The 13,059-nt window shown below is 40.1% G+C and overlaps 1 protein-coding gene across 1 annotated transcript; it reads right to left on the bottom strand.

The window, feature by feature from the left end:
• Window positions 1-1,573: 1,573 nt before the first annotated feature.
• LOC135588605 (glutamate decarboxylase 4-like) lies at window positions 1,574-4,649 on the bottom strand. The gene is made up of 7 exons (XM_065080809.1): window positions 4,420-4,649; window positions 4,143-4,347; window positions 3,103-3,303; window positions 2,786-3,000; window positions 2,452-2,705; window positions 2,265-2,317; window positions 1,574-2,192 (listed from the first exon to the last, which is right to left on the bottom strand). Exons 1-7 carry the CDS (start codon window positions 4,503-4,505, stop codon window positions 1,716-1,718), a joined length of 1,491 nt encoding a protein of 496 aa, XP_064936881.1. The 5' UTR covers window positions 4,506-4,649; the 3' UTR covers window positions 1,574-1,715.
• Window positions 4,650-13,059: the final 8,410 nt, after the last annotated feature.

The following is a 13,059-nucleotide window of genomic DNA, read 5'->3' as shown; positions in this document are numbered from 1 at the left end:
TTATTATATGAAATCTAATCGGGTACATAAATCCGCCTGATTATGTTTTCCCCGGCTTTTTATCTCCTGTAAAAGCATTATGCTTGATTGCATAGTGCTCTTCTAGTTTCAGCAATATATATGTATCGTCGAGCATTCCTACATGTACATTTATATAAGGATTATATATTAAAGAGTTAAGGTTCATTTTAGTCTTATGATATATTTATATATAAAATAATTCATATATTTTTAAAAATATAGTATATAAACTTCTTTTGTGGTATGTTGACTCATAATAAATTATTCATATAATGATATATATAATTTAATTTTAAAAATAAATTAAGATTCATTTTAGTCTTTGTGATTTTATTTATGGATCGTTTAGGCTCTTATGGTTTATTCGTACCTAAAATAATCGTTATATTTTCAAAGCATGTAAGTCTCGTTTGTCAAATTTGAGTTAACAAATGTTAGAGTGTGATATATTGATTCATAATAAACTATTAATATAATGATATATGTAATTTAGATTTTTAAAAAAATTAAGACTACCATCAGTGATGGGAGGAGGTGTTGTCATCAAAGTGACTACAATTAGTAATATCGAGCCATTGTTGTATAGCAGGGCATCATATGTACGCAACCTCTTCGGTACTAATGATGAGCTCAAGTGGATGTGCGTCGACTAGTTCGACGCTATTCACGTAGTGGTTTAGGCATCTTTGTCCTATCGTCTTTCACTTCATCCTCTCTCGTAACCTCACCCGCCACATCTATGATATAGTGGTTTAGCTCTCCTACCTCTACCTCTTAGTCTTCGTCCGTCGCTATAGCCTTTGTCACTTCCTCTTCCTCGATAAGATATCTTAATCCTTTTTAAAACTTAAATTATATTTATTATTATATTAATAATTTATTATGAATCAATATTTTAATGTTTATTAATTCAGATTTGACCTAAGGAGTTTATATATTATATTTTTGAAAACGTATGAGTTATTTAGATACGAGTAAAATATAAGGGCTTTAGTAGTCAATGGCAAAAATCACAAGGGCTAAAATAGATTTTAATATTTTTTTAACTTAAATTATATATATTATTATATTAATAATTTATTATGAGTTAGTATGTTACGTAATCAAACTTTGACGTCTATTAACTTAGACTTGACGAGAGGGACTTATATATTACGTTATTAAAAATTTTGATTATACGAGCAAATTATAGGTCTTAAGTGATTTATAACCTAAATCATAAGGATTAAAATGAACTTTAACCCTATATTGAATGATGTGTTGCTATAAATTATTTTTTTTTTTTTGCTCTTTTTTTGAAATGTGAATTAAGACTAGTATTCCATGCACTGGTTGGTTGTCATCCCACGACATTGCTTTTAGATTGACTTGTATGCCTATTTCTCAATAGCTCTGGCCATATGAATTAGGGGCAAGTATTGATCTGGTTCCTATAACCAGCTTGGATTTGACATTAGGTCCTTTCTAAGCCCTTTTGTTAATCATAAAGCAATTATTTTGGCCCATAAATTTGATATTTATCCTAACAAAACTCGATAATTGGAAGTCATAGTTGATGAAACACCATATTATTTAGCTCTTGAACAATAACCGTATCGCAAGTGTTGCCAATTCGTGTCCCTCTAAAACAGCGTACACAACAAAAAGAAGCAATCCTCTTAATCGTAATAATGTCTGGTAATAACTTGTAAGTACTAGCAGACGATGTTGGTGGTCTTCTTGGCCATGACGAACTTCTTCCAAGCGTCAGTGACGGACCGTTGCGTCTCGAGCTCCGACTTCTTGGGGATCGTCCCGTTGCGGTGGTGGTGTGGGTGGCCGTTGACCTTGGGCTGTTTGGGCGGCAGCGAGTCGAGCTCGTGCAGGACCTTCTGCACGTCCATCACGAGCCGCTCTGCCAGCGTGCGGCTGAAGTCCTCGCGGATGACGACGCGGAGCACCGTGACGTGCTGTGCGTCCGGCGGCATCGTGTACGCCGGCACGATCCACCCGAACCGGCGCAGGAAGTCTGACACCTCGAACTCGTCGTGCCGGCTTCGGTCCTTCAGCGAGAACGCCACCAGCGGCACGCCGTTGTCCTTGGAGACGATGTCGAACCGCCCTGTCCTCTCCAGCCCTCGTTTCAGCACCATGGCGTTTTCCTGGCAGTTCTCCATCACATTCTTGTATCCCTGCAGTAAAACAATGCCGAGGAGTCAACGCGAGAGAGAGAGTTTGTGTGAGAGAGAGAGAGCGATGACTACCTCGTAACCCAGGCGAATTAGCTGGTAGTATTGTGCAATGACCTGGCTAGATCCTGATAAAAGGGGGTAGCAAAAATTGAAGTCAACAATAGCAGTTTAATCTCTGTGGAAGTAAAAAAGATTGCTTTGCTTTGACGGAGGAGAAGATTAATTCCATATTCTTGGCATTCTGAGCTGCTATCATTACCTTTGGAGAAGTTGAGAGTGAAGGTGGGTTGATCGGCGCCGAGGTAATTGATGTGGAAGATGAGCTCTTCGGGCAAGTCGGCCTTGCTCCTCCAGATCACCCACCCGATGCCGGCGTATACCAGCCCGTACTTGTGCCCGCTCACGTTGATGCTCTTCACCAGCGGCAGCCGGAAATCCCACTCCAGCTCCGGGTACAGGAACGGCGCGATGAACCCGCCGCTCGCCGCGTCCACATGGATCGGCGTGTCCCATCTGCATCATGGGACACATGAACCTAATCATTCAATGCGTGTAGGCCCATTGAGAGCAGAGCTGGTGGACAAGGAACATACCCTTTTTTCTTGTTCTTCTCAGCCAGGAGGTCATTGAGAAGCTTGACATCTTCGAATTCTCCATTGAGCGTGGAGCCGAGGATTGCGGCGACGCAAATGGTGTTCTCGTCCACCAGCTCCACCGCCTTCTTCGGGTCCATGACGTAGTAGCCGTCCCTCAGCTTGACCTCCTTCAGTTCCACCTCGAAGTACCTCGCAAACTTCTCCCAGCAAACCTTTCGATCCAAAGAACCGCGTTTGACAGGGTTAGATGCAAGAATAAGAAGGAAGAAGAAGATGATGGCTTGTGATGGGGTAGTAAGTAGTAGACTGCGTACTTGGACGTTGGCGCCGGTGACGATGTTAGGCTTGTCGTAAGGCTTCCCTTCAGCCTTCCTTCTGTTCTGCCATTTTCTCTTGAAGGCCAATCCAGCGAGCATTATGGCTTCGGAGGAACCGACGGTGCCGACGCCGACGGCGGCCTCCGACTCGCCGAGAGGTGCATTGAAGAGATGCGCAATCATGTTCACGCATCGGTTCTGCAGTAAACAAATGCATCAAGCGCAAAACTAGAGGAATATAATATGCTCACACCAATGTCTTACAAAATGTTCCGTAAACAAGCTCTGTTCCGAGAGTCAAAATTCTCATGGAAACAAAGTTCATCCCCTGATTCCATATGAAAAGCTTCATATGGCTTGTAAAGCTATATAATTTCTTTTCTGAAAACTCCTCTTTAGACTAATTTTCCAATCGATTTCTCTTCATATATAACAAAAGAAAAACAAAGTTTGCCTTTTGTTGAAGAGCTCAAAGCAATCACATCATTCGGTCTCTGTTGAAGAAGTCCTGTGCAGAATCCACACTCAGCCACCACTTTTAGACTTTTGAGGACAATTTCTTTTACATGAACTGATGGTTGAAACTTGGGCAATGACAGGTCGTCCAATTGACGAACAGGTCATGACTCATCATTCCCTTACTTTTCTGGCCTGTTTCTTATAGTATTCTTCACCAGTAGGGCAGGCAATTGGGAAGACCAAAGTGGCTGCATCATTGCACCCACTGGTGCAGCAGCCACCTGTTTTGGTGATCACTGTAAATGTGAATCACAATTTTGATGATAACAGCCTAAATTTCTTGACTAGATAGAATGAAGACATCTAGATTCAGTGGACAATCTTCAATCGGAAAACTCAATTTCTGTGGGTGCAGATAGCATTTATGAACTGAAAACAAAGTGCATACAAGAACTCGATCTTCAAAATTGAGCTTCCCGAGGAGCAGTAGCAAGTGGAGCAACGCAAAATCCTGGTGGTTTTGGTGTGACTCAACTGCAGGTAATCCCATGGAGGAAGAAGATGGACAGGGTGTGTACCTGGAGCTCAGTGGTGACAGGGTACTCGTCCATGTCGACGTAGTTCTTGTTGATGGCAGCCATGATGAGCTTGTCGCACTCCGGCTCCATCCACGTGGTGACGAAGGATGCCAAGTTCAGCCGCGGGTTGCCGTCCAGCATCAGCTCGTCGTTGATGATCTGGTACGCCGCCTCCTTCGGTATCGAATTCTCCGGCATCCGAAACCTACACACACCCATCACCATCACCATCATCATCTTCGAGAACGCAGAAGAAGGAAAGAGGCGTTCGCTTCACCTGGGAAGGGCGTCGCGGACGTAGCGAGAGGCGAACGTGGAGTGGACGGACACGTCGGTTTGAGAGGCGGTCTTGGAGAGCACCATGGCTTCTTGTTCTCCTACTCTGCAGAGCACAGATGGAGAATGAGGTGAATGGAGTTGAAAGAGACGAGGAGAGAGATGGACGTGTGTGATGGTTTGGTTTGGTTTGCTTTGCTTTGGGTTGGGATGGGAGGATTTGAAGGGACATGTAGGCGAGTTCTTATAGCAAGACGAACGGGAAAGAGAACAAGGTTCCCCGTCTCGTGACGGTGGTGGTGCTGGTTTGAGCCATCGTTTGCGGAGAAATGAAAACGGTGGTCGGCGGCCAGTTTTCTTCTTGCAGGAAAAGAAACGTATGTACGCGCATTAATTGAAGCGGACGACGAGAAGGTTCCCTGTTTGGTGGCTCGTCGGTGTGACCCGTTGACCATCTTACTGTTCACCTGATTGATGCCCCCATGGAATTCAACGTTCATACCACGTGTCCTCTAGAACCATAGTATATCACCATTTGATTAAATTAAAATTATATATTTATGAGTAAATTCTTTAAAAAAAGTCTCTAAATTTTTATTTTTTCGAAAGAGCACCCCTTTTGTTTTATTTTTAAATATTATTTCTTAGTTTTTAAAAGATGAAAACTCTCGTATAATCAATTTTTATTATCTTCGTCTCCTTATGAGATGACGTGAGATTTTAAGTGTTAGGTGTTGTTCTTATGAAAAAGTCTCATGTTGGACTATTTCACTCGCTCCTCTATCACATGGCTCATCGTGTTAGGTACTATTCTTATTAACCCACTCATCACTTCGCCCTCATTTTCTTTTTACCATAGAATGCCTCTCTTTTACGATCATCATCACAACCCTCACTGCCTCCTCCCTTCTACATGTTAAAAGACACTCGTGACATTGCCCAATTAACTAGCAACAATGGACTATTCTCTGTCCACCCAAGCGACATGGAGGGTAGGTACACGATGAGGCTAAAGTCCAACCTTTCATCACCATTTGTGATGCTGATAATCTCACCCCCTTGACCTTCCTCCCTCAATTTCTTCGACAAAGATGTAGAGATAAAGATCTCGAGGATCTTAGGAGCCACCATCGTGTTGAACGTAGCGATAATGTTACCATGAAGATGATTCCTGAGAATAAAGATAAAAGAGAGTTATGTAAAAAGTAACGTAAACTTGAGGGTTTTCGAAGAATTTATCCTATATTTATTTGAAATGATTGAGATGATAATAAGGAATACTTTTGTCAATTTTTTTATGTTGGATTATGTTAAGATATTATGCTCAGATATAGCAATTTGTTTTTCTCGAAGACCAATATTTTTATTAGATTCATCATCAAAGAACAAAATCATAGAAAGTATTTTAATCATCCGTCAAGTCAAATTAAATATAATAAAATCTAATTCATGATTTGCGTGCTTTCCTGATTACTTCCACCCTTGTTATGAAATGATACTGATGCTATTTATTTTACAGTGTGAAAAGTATTTCTAAATTTCTCAATTGAGAGAGAGAGAGAGAGAGAGAGAGAGAGAAAGAGTTGTTAGAACAGTCATGACGTTTGAGAAAGTTTGGTGTGATCGTATTTTGGACGGCAAGAATTTGCGTTGGATGGAGGATTAAAGCTTAGTGATGGCATTAAAGTAATCAGCAATGCTGTCTTCAGCTATAATGGAGTTGGGGAATCAATTAAGAGCTCAATCATGGATGTGGATGGAGGATTAAAGCTTAGTGATGGCATTAAAGTAATCAACAATGCTGTCTTCAGCTATAATGGAGTTGGGGGAATCAATTAAGGGCTCGATCATGGATGTGGATTCACAGAACCATCATCCCATGTTCATCTCACCGAGTTCACAATCTCTCAACCTCGTCAGGATTGGATTCATAGCAGAGAGTTGGATTTACACCACCAGCGGAAGTAATTGTCATGGTCAACAGTTTCCAGTTTTCTGGCACTCAAAGTTTGTGGAAGATGTCATCAAGTCTCCTCCCATCACCACATGTTTCGACATCTTCTTGGTCCTCTAGAGAAAGTTCTTGCACATCACGCCACAGGAACAAGTCATTCCTTTCTTGTTCTTGGAGCTCTTTTGACTTTTATCCGATTGTTCGGAGGGTAATCTAAATGAGCATCAGATTCAACATAATAAAACAAAACAAAGAACAGACAAGGAAGGAACAAAGGAAAGAGCACCGAATTTATGAAAGGTTGAAGGATGGGTGGAAATGAAGACAGAGTCAAAAGGCTCATTTAACTAAAACTTGCCATGTGTTGGTCCATTGATTAAGCTTAAATGTGTCAGGAAAGAAAGAAATTGTTTCAAGCTGAAGAGAGTTAGTTCTTTGTGCTCCCACATCTAAAGAACAATCACAATAATTTAGCTAAACCTACACAAGATTAACTGCAAATTAACTGGACATTTTATGCACATCAAAATACAAGAAACACCAGTTGAGGTTATTTGTTTGGAACTTTGAGCACTGCAAGAAATAATCACATTGGCTCAAAGTTCATTTTAGATTAAACACTGGTGAATAATGACATAAGAGTTTATGGTCATCCTATCTAGTAGATGAGGTATGCTTCACACATAATTTAGGGTTCGTTCATATCAACTAATTCTGACCTTTTGCACCTGCAACAATTCTACAATCTCGAAGACGTTTCAGTTGCCTCTTAAACTTCAAGCCAGAGTTGCTTCCCTTTTGGTGGTGTTGGTGGTGTGTGTCCAAAATCAGCAGCAAAAACTAGCAGTGCCTCTGGTTTTGGTGTTTCAATAATGTGGTAACCATGAATGCTTCCTGCACCGACCAAACCGTCCTTGCACTTTGTTGTGGTGGATGAGAATGGTACTGGCAAATGCGTGGGTCATGCAAGCAGGTCGTGAGTGATGGGTCCTCCTGGCTTTGCAAAGCTCCTCAGGAAAACCATGATGGTTTTGGTGATGTGCCAACACCAACTCATGGACTCGGGCAAAGAAGCACAATTGCATGTCTCGTTCATCTCTCTCCGCTAACAACATATTATTTTGCCAAAAGATCAATTGTCTGATACACGTTGGGATGCACCAAAACCAGCCTTCTTTTAGGGAGACCAGGAGCTGGTTTTCACACACACACAGTGACGCCCCATGGTTGCAAGTTTGGGTGGCAATGGCTTCAAGTTTCGGACTTTTCTATGCCTTGTGACTTCCATCATCATATTAATTCCGCAGCACCAACACAGGAGAGCTGTTCACACATCACAGCTGGTTGCGTTCGGAGCTCTCATGCTATGCTAAGAAGGTAAGGTGGGTTGAACAAGCAAAAGAAAGTGGGAACGCAGGCACTGCCGCGCACTATGGAAGATGAGGAAGCATATGGCATATGTTCGGGAATCAAAGGTTAATTTGAAGCGGGTTTCGTACGCCTTGTGGTTGAAGACTAGTGCAGTTCGAGGAAGGAAGATTTGATTCGGTCGACTGCAGCCGCTGTTTTGGCCTCGTGCTGGTAGCATAGTTTGACAAGTCCCATAGTCTCACATCGGGAAAATCAGACTTGTTATCTCCTATTGGAACTATAAATAAAGGCCTGAGCTTTGAAGTCATATGTACCACGAGTGGCACCACAAGAAAAACCTAAGTGTTTGCTTTGGGTTTAAATCCATACTCAGTTAAATAGTTTGGGCTTATAGTTTAGGTTTTTCTTGTTTAATATTTTCAGGTGTTTTATGGTCTAGGAACATCTTCCTAACGCATTTGTAATAGTCTCTTTTATAGTAGTGATTTACTCCTTTTTCGTCCGTGGATCTCAAGGTTAATTGATCGAACCATGTAAATCTGATGTTCGCTTTTATTCTTTCCGTTTTATTATCTTTGTTGGGTTACCAAAATTACCCTTTGGTAAATTTCCTGGGACTAGCTCTAACAAACTGGTATCAGAGCCTGGTTTCGGGATCTTTTGGCAACGATGACAGTAACAAAGATTGTTGTCGAGAAATTCGACAGAAATGTCAACTTCGGCATGTGGCAACTTAAGATGGAGGTCATTCTGGTTCAAGACGGAGTTGATTTGGCACTACAGGGGGCTGAGAACATTCTAGATGGTACGTCAAAGGAAGATCTTGCGGGTATGGATAAGAAGGCCCGATCCAGCATCATTCTAAATCTCTCTGATGAGGTTTTACGGGAGGTAGCTATGGAGACTACGGCTAAGAGTATGTGGGACAAGCTTAAAGCCTTGTATATGAAGAGGACAGTAGAAAATCGTCTCTACTTAAAGCAAAGTTTGTATATGCTTCGGATGATTGAAGGTACATCTATACTCTCACATCTTGATAAGTTTAATTCTTTGGTTATGGATTTGGAGAATATAGATGCAAAAATTGATGATGAGGATAAGACCCTATTACTTTTGTGTTCTCTTCCCCATTCTTTTAAGCATTTCCGGGATATTATTATTTATGGAAAAGAAATAATTTCGTATCAGGAAATTAAATCTGCACTAAAATCTAAGGAGCAGATAGACAGATATCACTGGGAAAAGTAGAGAGAATCAGGCTGAAGGCCTGGTTGTTAGGGGAAGAACAGATAAAATAGAATTTGATAGTAGTAGATCTAAATCTAGATCTAAATCCAGACATAAAAATTTGGAGTGCAGATATTGTCATAAAATAGGGCACATTAAATCTGATTGCTTTAAATTGAAAAATAAATTAAAGCAAAAGGAAAAATTTATTGAGAAAACTACTGAATCCACTGAAGCTAGTGTAGCAACTGATGAGAATGTTGGAAATATTTTCTCTGCTATTGATGACAGGACGAGGTCTAAAAATGAATGGATTTTAGATTCTGGTTGTTTTTATCACATGTGTCCTAATAGAGATTTGTTTTTCACATATGAATCTTGTAATTGTGGAATTGTTTTGATGGGCAATAATGCAGCATATGATATTGTTGGTAAAGGAACAATCCGAATTAAAATGCATGATGGTATTGTGAGGACGCTCACTAATGTTAGACATGTTCCTGATTTAAAAAAGAATCTCATCTCTTTAGGCACCTTAGAGGCCCTTGGGTGTAAATACACAACTGAATGTGGAGTTATGAAAGTTTCTAGAAATGCCCTTGTTGTTATGAAAGCTTGTAGGTCTGGTAGCTTGTATATTTTGTAGGGAACTACTGTCACAAGATCAGTTGTAGTCTCGTCATCATCATTGTCTGATTCTGACATCACCAAATTATGGCATATGTGTTTAGGTCATATGAGCGAAAAATGTTTGAGCATATTGAGCAAAAGGGGTTTACTTTGCGAACAGAGTACTGGGCCACTGGATTTTTGTGAACACTGCATTTTTGGAAAGCAGAAAAGAGTCAACTTCAATTCTCCGACAGTTCACAAAACAAAAGGTACTCTTGACTATATTCATTCAGACCTTTGGGGTCCAGCTCATGTTCAGTCTAAGGGTAGTGCTAGGTATATGTTGACTTTCATTTATGATTATTCTAGGAAAGTTTGGGTTTATTTTTTGAAGCATAAAAATGATATTTTTCTAATATTTAAACAATGGAAGGCTTTGATTGAGAAGCAAATAGGTAAACAGATTAAGCGGCTTCGAACAGATAATAACATGGAGTTTTGTGAAGGTGACTTTAATGAATTTTGCAAAAATGAGGGAATCGTTCGGCATCGCACTGTTAGGATGACGCCTCAGCAAAATGGTGTGGTCGAACGTATGAACAGAACACTTTTGGAGAGAGCAAGGTGTATGATCTCAAATGCAGGGTTGACAAAGGACTTTTAGGCAGAGGCAATTAATATGGCCCGTTACGTTGTCAACTGCGCTCCTTCTGCAGCACTTAACTTTAAAACTCCGGAGGAAGTTTGGTCAGGTACTCCTGCTGATTACTCTGATTTAAAAATTTTTGGGTGTCCAGCATACATACATATAAATGAAGGAAAATTAGAGTTTCGAGCTAAAAAATACATTTTCCTTGGGTATGCTTCTGGGGTGAAAGGATACACATTATGGTGTTTTGATCCCAAATCCCCAAAATTTGTAATAAGTAGAGATGTTACTTTTGATGAATTATCTATGTTATCTTCTAAAGAGGAATCTATTAGTTATACAAATGATAGTGCGCAAAAGCAGGTGGAGCTTGAGATTGGTAGTTCAAATTCTTTTCAGTCGAACTCTTCTACTCAAAGAATGCTAGTAGATGGTCCCGAGTCTACTAACGCAGATGATCCAGAAGAAGAGCAATACTCCATAACCAAGGATAGACCACGGAGAGATATTCGACCACCACAAAGATATGCAAATTTGGTTGCATATGCTTTGTCTGTTACAGAAGAAACAAGTGAAGTTGGTGAGCCTACTTCTTACTCAGATATAGTTTCTTGTGATAATTCCGCTAAGTGATTGATCGCGATGAATTAAGAAATTGAATCTCTCCATCGGAATAGAACTTAGGATCTTGTGAAGCTGCCTTCGGGTAAGAAAATTGTTGGATGCAAATGGGTCTTCAAAAGGAAGGAAGGTATTCCAGGGGTTGAAGATGTAAGGTACAAAGCACGATTGGTTGCAAAGGGCTATAGTCGAGTACATGGTGTTGATTTTAATGATGTATTTTCACCTGTTGTTAAACATAGCTCTATTCGTGTTTTGCTTGCTTTAGTTACCATGTATGATTTGGAATTAGAGCAACTTGATGTTAAGACAGCTTTCTTACATGGTGAACTTGAAGAACAAATTTATATGGAGCAACCTCATGGATTTGAAGTTGATGGAAAGGAAGACCATGTTTGCTTATTAAAGAAATCATTGTATGGATTGAAGTAATCTCCAAGATAGTGGTATAAGAGGTTTGATTCTTTTATGTTGGGTTATGGTTACATTAGGAGCATGTATGATAGTTGTGTCTACTTTCGGAAGTTAACTGATGGCTCTTTTGTGTATTTGTTGCTTTATGTTGATGATATGCTTATTGCAGCTAAGAATTTGTCAAAAATTCACACTTTGAAAATGCAACTGAGTAGTGAATTTGAAATGAAAAATTTGGAGCAGCTAAGAAAATTCTTGGCATGGAGATCAAAAGAGATCGAGGAGTTGGAAAATTATTTCTAACTTAGAAAAATTACCTCAAGAAAGTCTTGGAGAGGTTTGGCATGAAAAATGCTAAGCCAATTAGTACTCCTCTTGCTAGCCATTTTCGGCTATCTACTGCTCAGTCACCATAGTCAGTTGAAGAGGAAGAATATATGGTAAAAGTTCCATATTCTAGTGCCATCGGCAGTATTATGTATGCAATGGTTTGTACTCGTCCAGATATTTCACAAGCAGTCAGTGTGGTTAGTAGATATATGTCTCGCCCGGGTAAAATACATTGGCAGGCTGTGAAGTGGATTCTCAGATACTTGCAAGGGACTTCAGATGCTTGTTTGGAGTTTGGAAAAAATCATGACACTTTGGTTGGTTTCGTCGACTCTGATTATGCTGCGGATCTTGATAAACGAAGATCTTTGACAGGCTATGTTTTTTGCATTGGCGGTTGTGCAGTTAGTTGGAAAGCTTCCTTACAACCTGTCGTAGCTTTATCTACTACAGAGGCAGAATATATGGCAATGACAGAGGCGATTAAAGAAGTTTTATGGTTAAGAGGTTTGTTTAGCGAATTATATCTGCATCAAGGTGTTACTATAATTTACTGTGATAGTCAAAGTGCTATTCATTTGACTAAAAACCAGATGTATCATGAGAGGACGAAACACATTGATATGAAGTTTCATTTTATTCGGGATATCATTGCTGAGGGAAAGGTCTTTGTTCAGAAAATTCATACAAAGGACAATCCTGCTGATATGCTTACGAAGCCTCTTCCGGTTTACAAGTTCAAGCAGTGCTTGGACTTGGTTGGTGTTCATTATTGGTGATTGCCCATTGAGGCTTTTATGAAGAAGGTGGAGCAAGTTTTGTTGGGACATGCCAAGGTGGAGATTTGTTAGTTTGGCAAGTCCCATAGTCCCACATCGGGAAAACCAAGCTTTTTATCTCCTATTGGAACTATAAATAAGGGTCTGGGCTTTGAAGTCAGATGCACCACAAGTGGCACCACAAGAAAAACCTAAGTGTTTGGTTTGGGTTTAAGTCCATACTCAATTAAATAGTTTGGGCTTATAGTTGAGGTTTTTCTTGTTTAGTATTTTCGGGTGTTTTATGGCCTAGGAACATCTTCCTAATACATTTGTAATAGTCTCTTTTATAGTAGTGATTTATTCCTTTTTCGTCCATGGATGTAGGTCAATGTTAATTGATCGAACCACGTAAATCTGGTGTTCTTGTGGTTTTTATTCTTTCCACTTTATTGTCTTTGTCGGGTTGTCAAAATTACCCTTTGGTAAATTTCCTGGTACTAGCTCTAACACATATCGAAGAATCCATTCTCCGGGGTCTAACACAAAAGAGAGCTTCTCCGGTCTTCTTCGATGAAGAATGGTTAGAGGAAATGTTGGTTTTGACATAGCTGAACTCATGGCTCATCCAAATAAAAGATCGAAATACATACATGTTGGGCCGAATCAGATCGCCTGATTGGGTTCATTCGGGCATAGGGTTGA

Source organism: Musa acuminata, chromosome BXJ1-8 (assembly GCF_036884655.1).
Source record: "Musa acuminata AAA Group cultivar baxijiao chromosome BXJ1-8, Cavendish_Baxijiao_AAA, whole genome shotgun sequence".
In the NCBI taxonomy this organism is placed as follows: domain Eukaryota; kingdom Viridiplantae; phylum Streptophyta; class Magnoliopsida; order Zingiberales; family Musaceae; genus Musa; species Musa acuminata.
The sequence above is the reverse complement of the archived record's forward strand: the minus strand, read 5'-3'. Positions and strand labels throughout refer to the sequence as shown.

Excerpts from the sequence above, each read along its gene's own strand:
- LOC135588605 (XM_065080809.1), bottom strand. The coding sequence starts at position 4,505 with ATGGTGCTCTCCAAGACCGCCTCTCAAACCGACGTGTCCGTCCACTCC. Across the intron at positions 3,001-3,102 it reads TCACCGGCGCCAACGTCCAA|GTTTGCTGGGAGAAGTTTGC; the intron begins GTACGCAGTCTA and ends TTGGATCGAAAG. Across the intron at positions 2,193-2,264 it reads TAATTCGCCTGGGTTACGAG|GGATACAAGAATGTGATGGA; the intron begins GTAGTCATCGCT and ends GTTTTACTGCAG.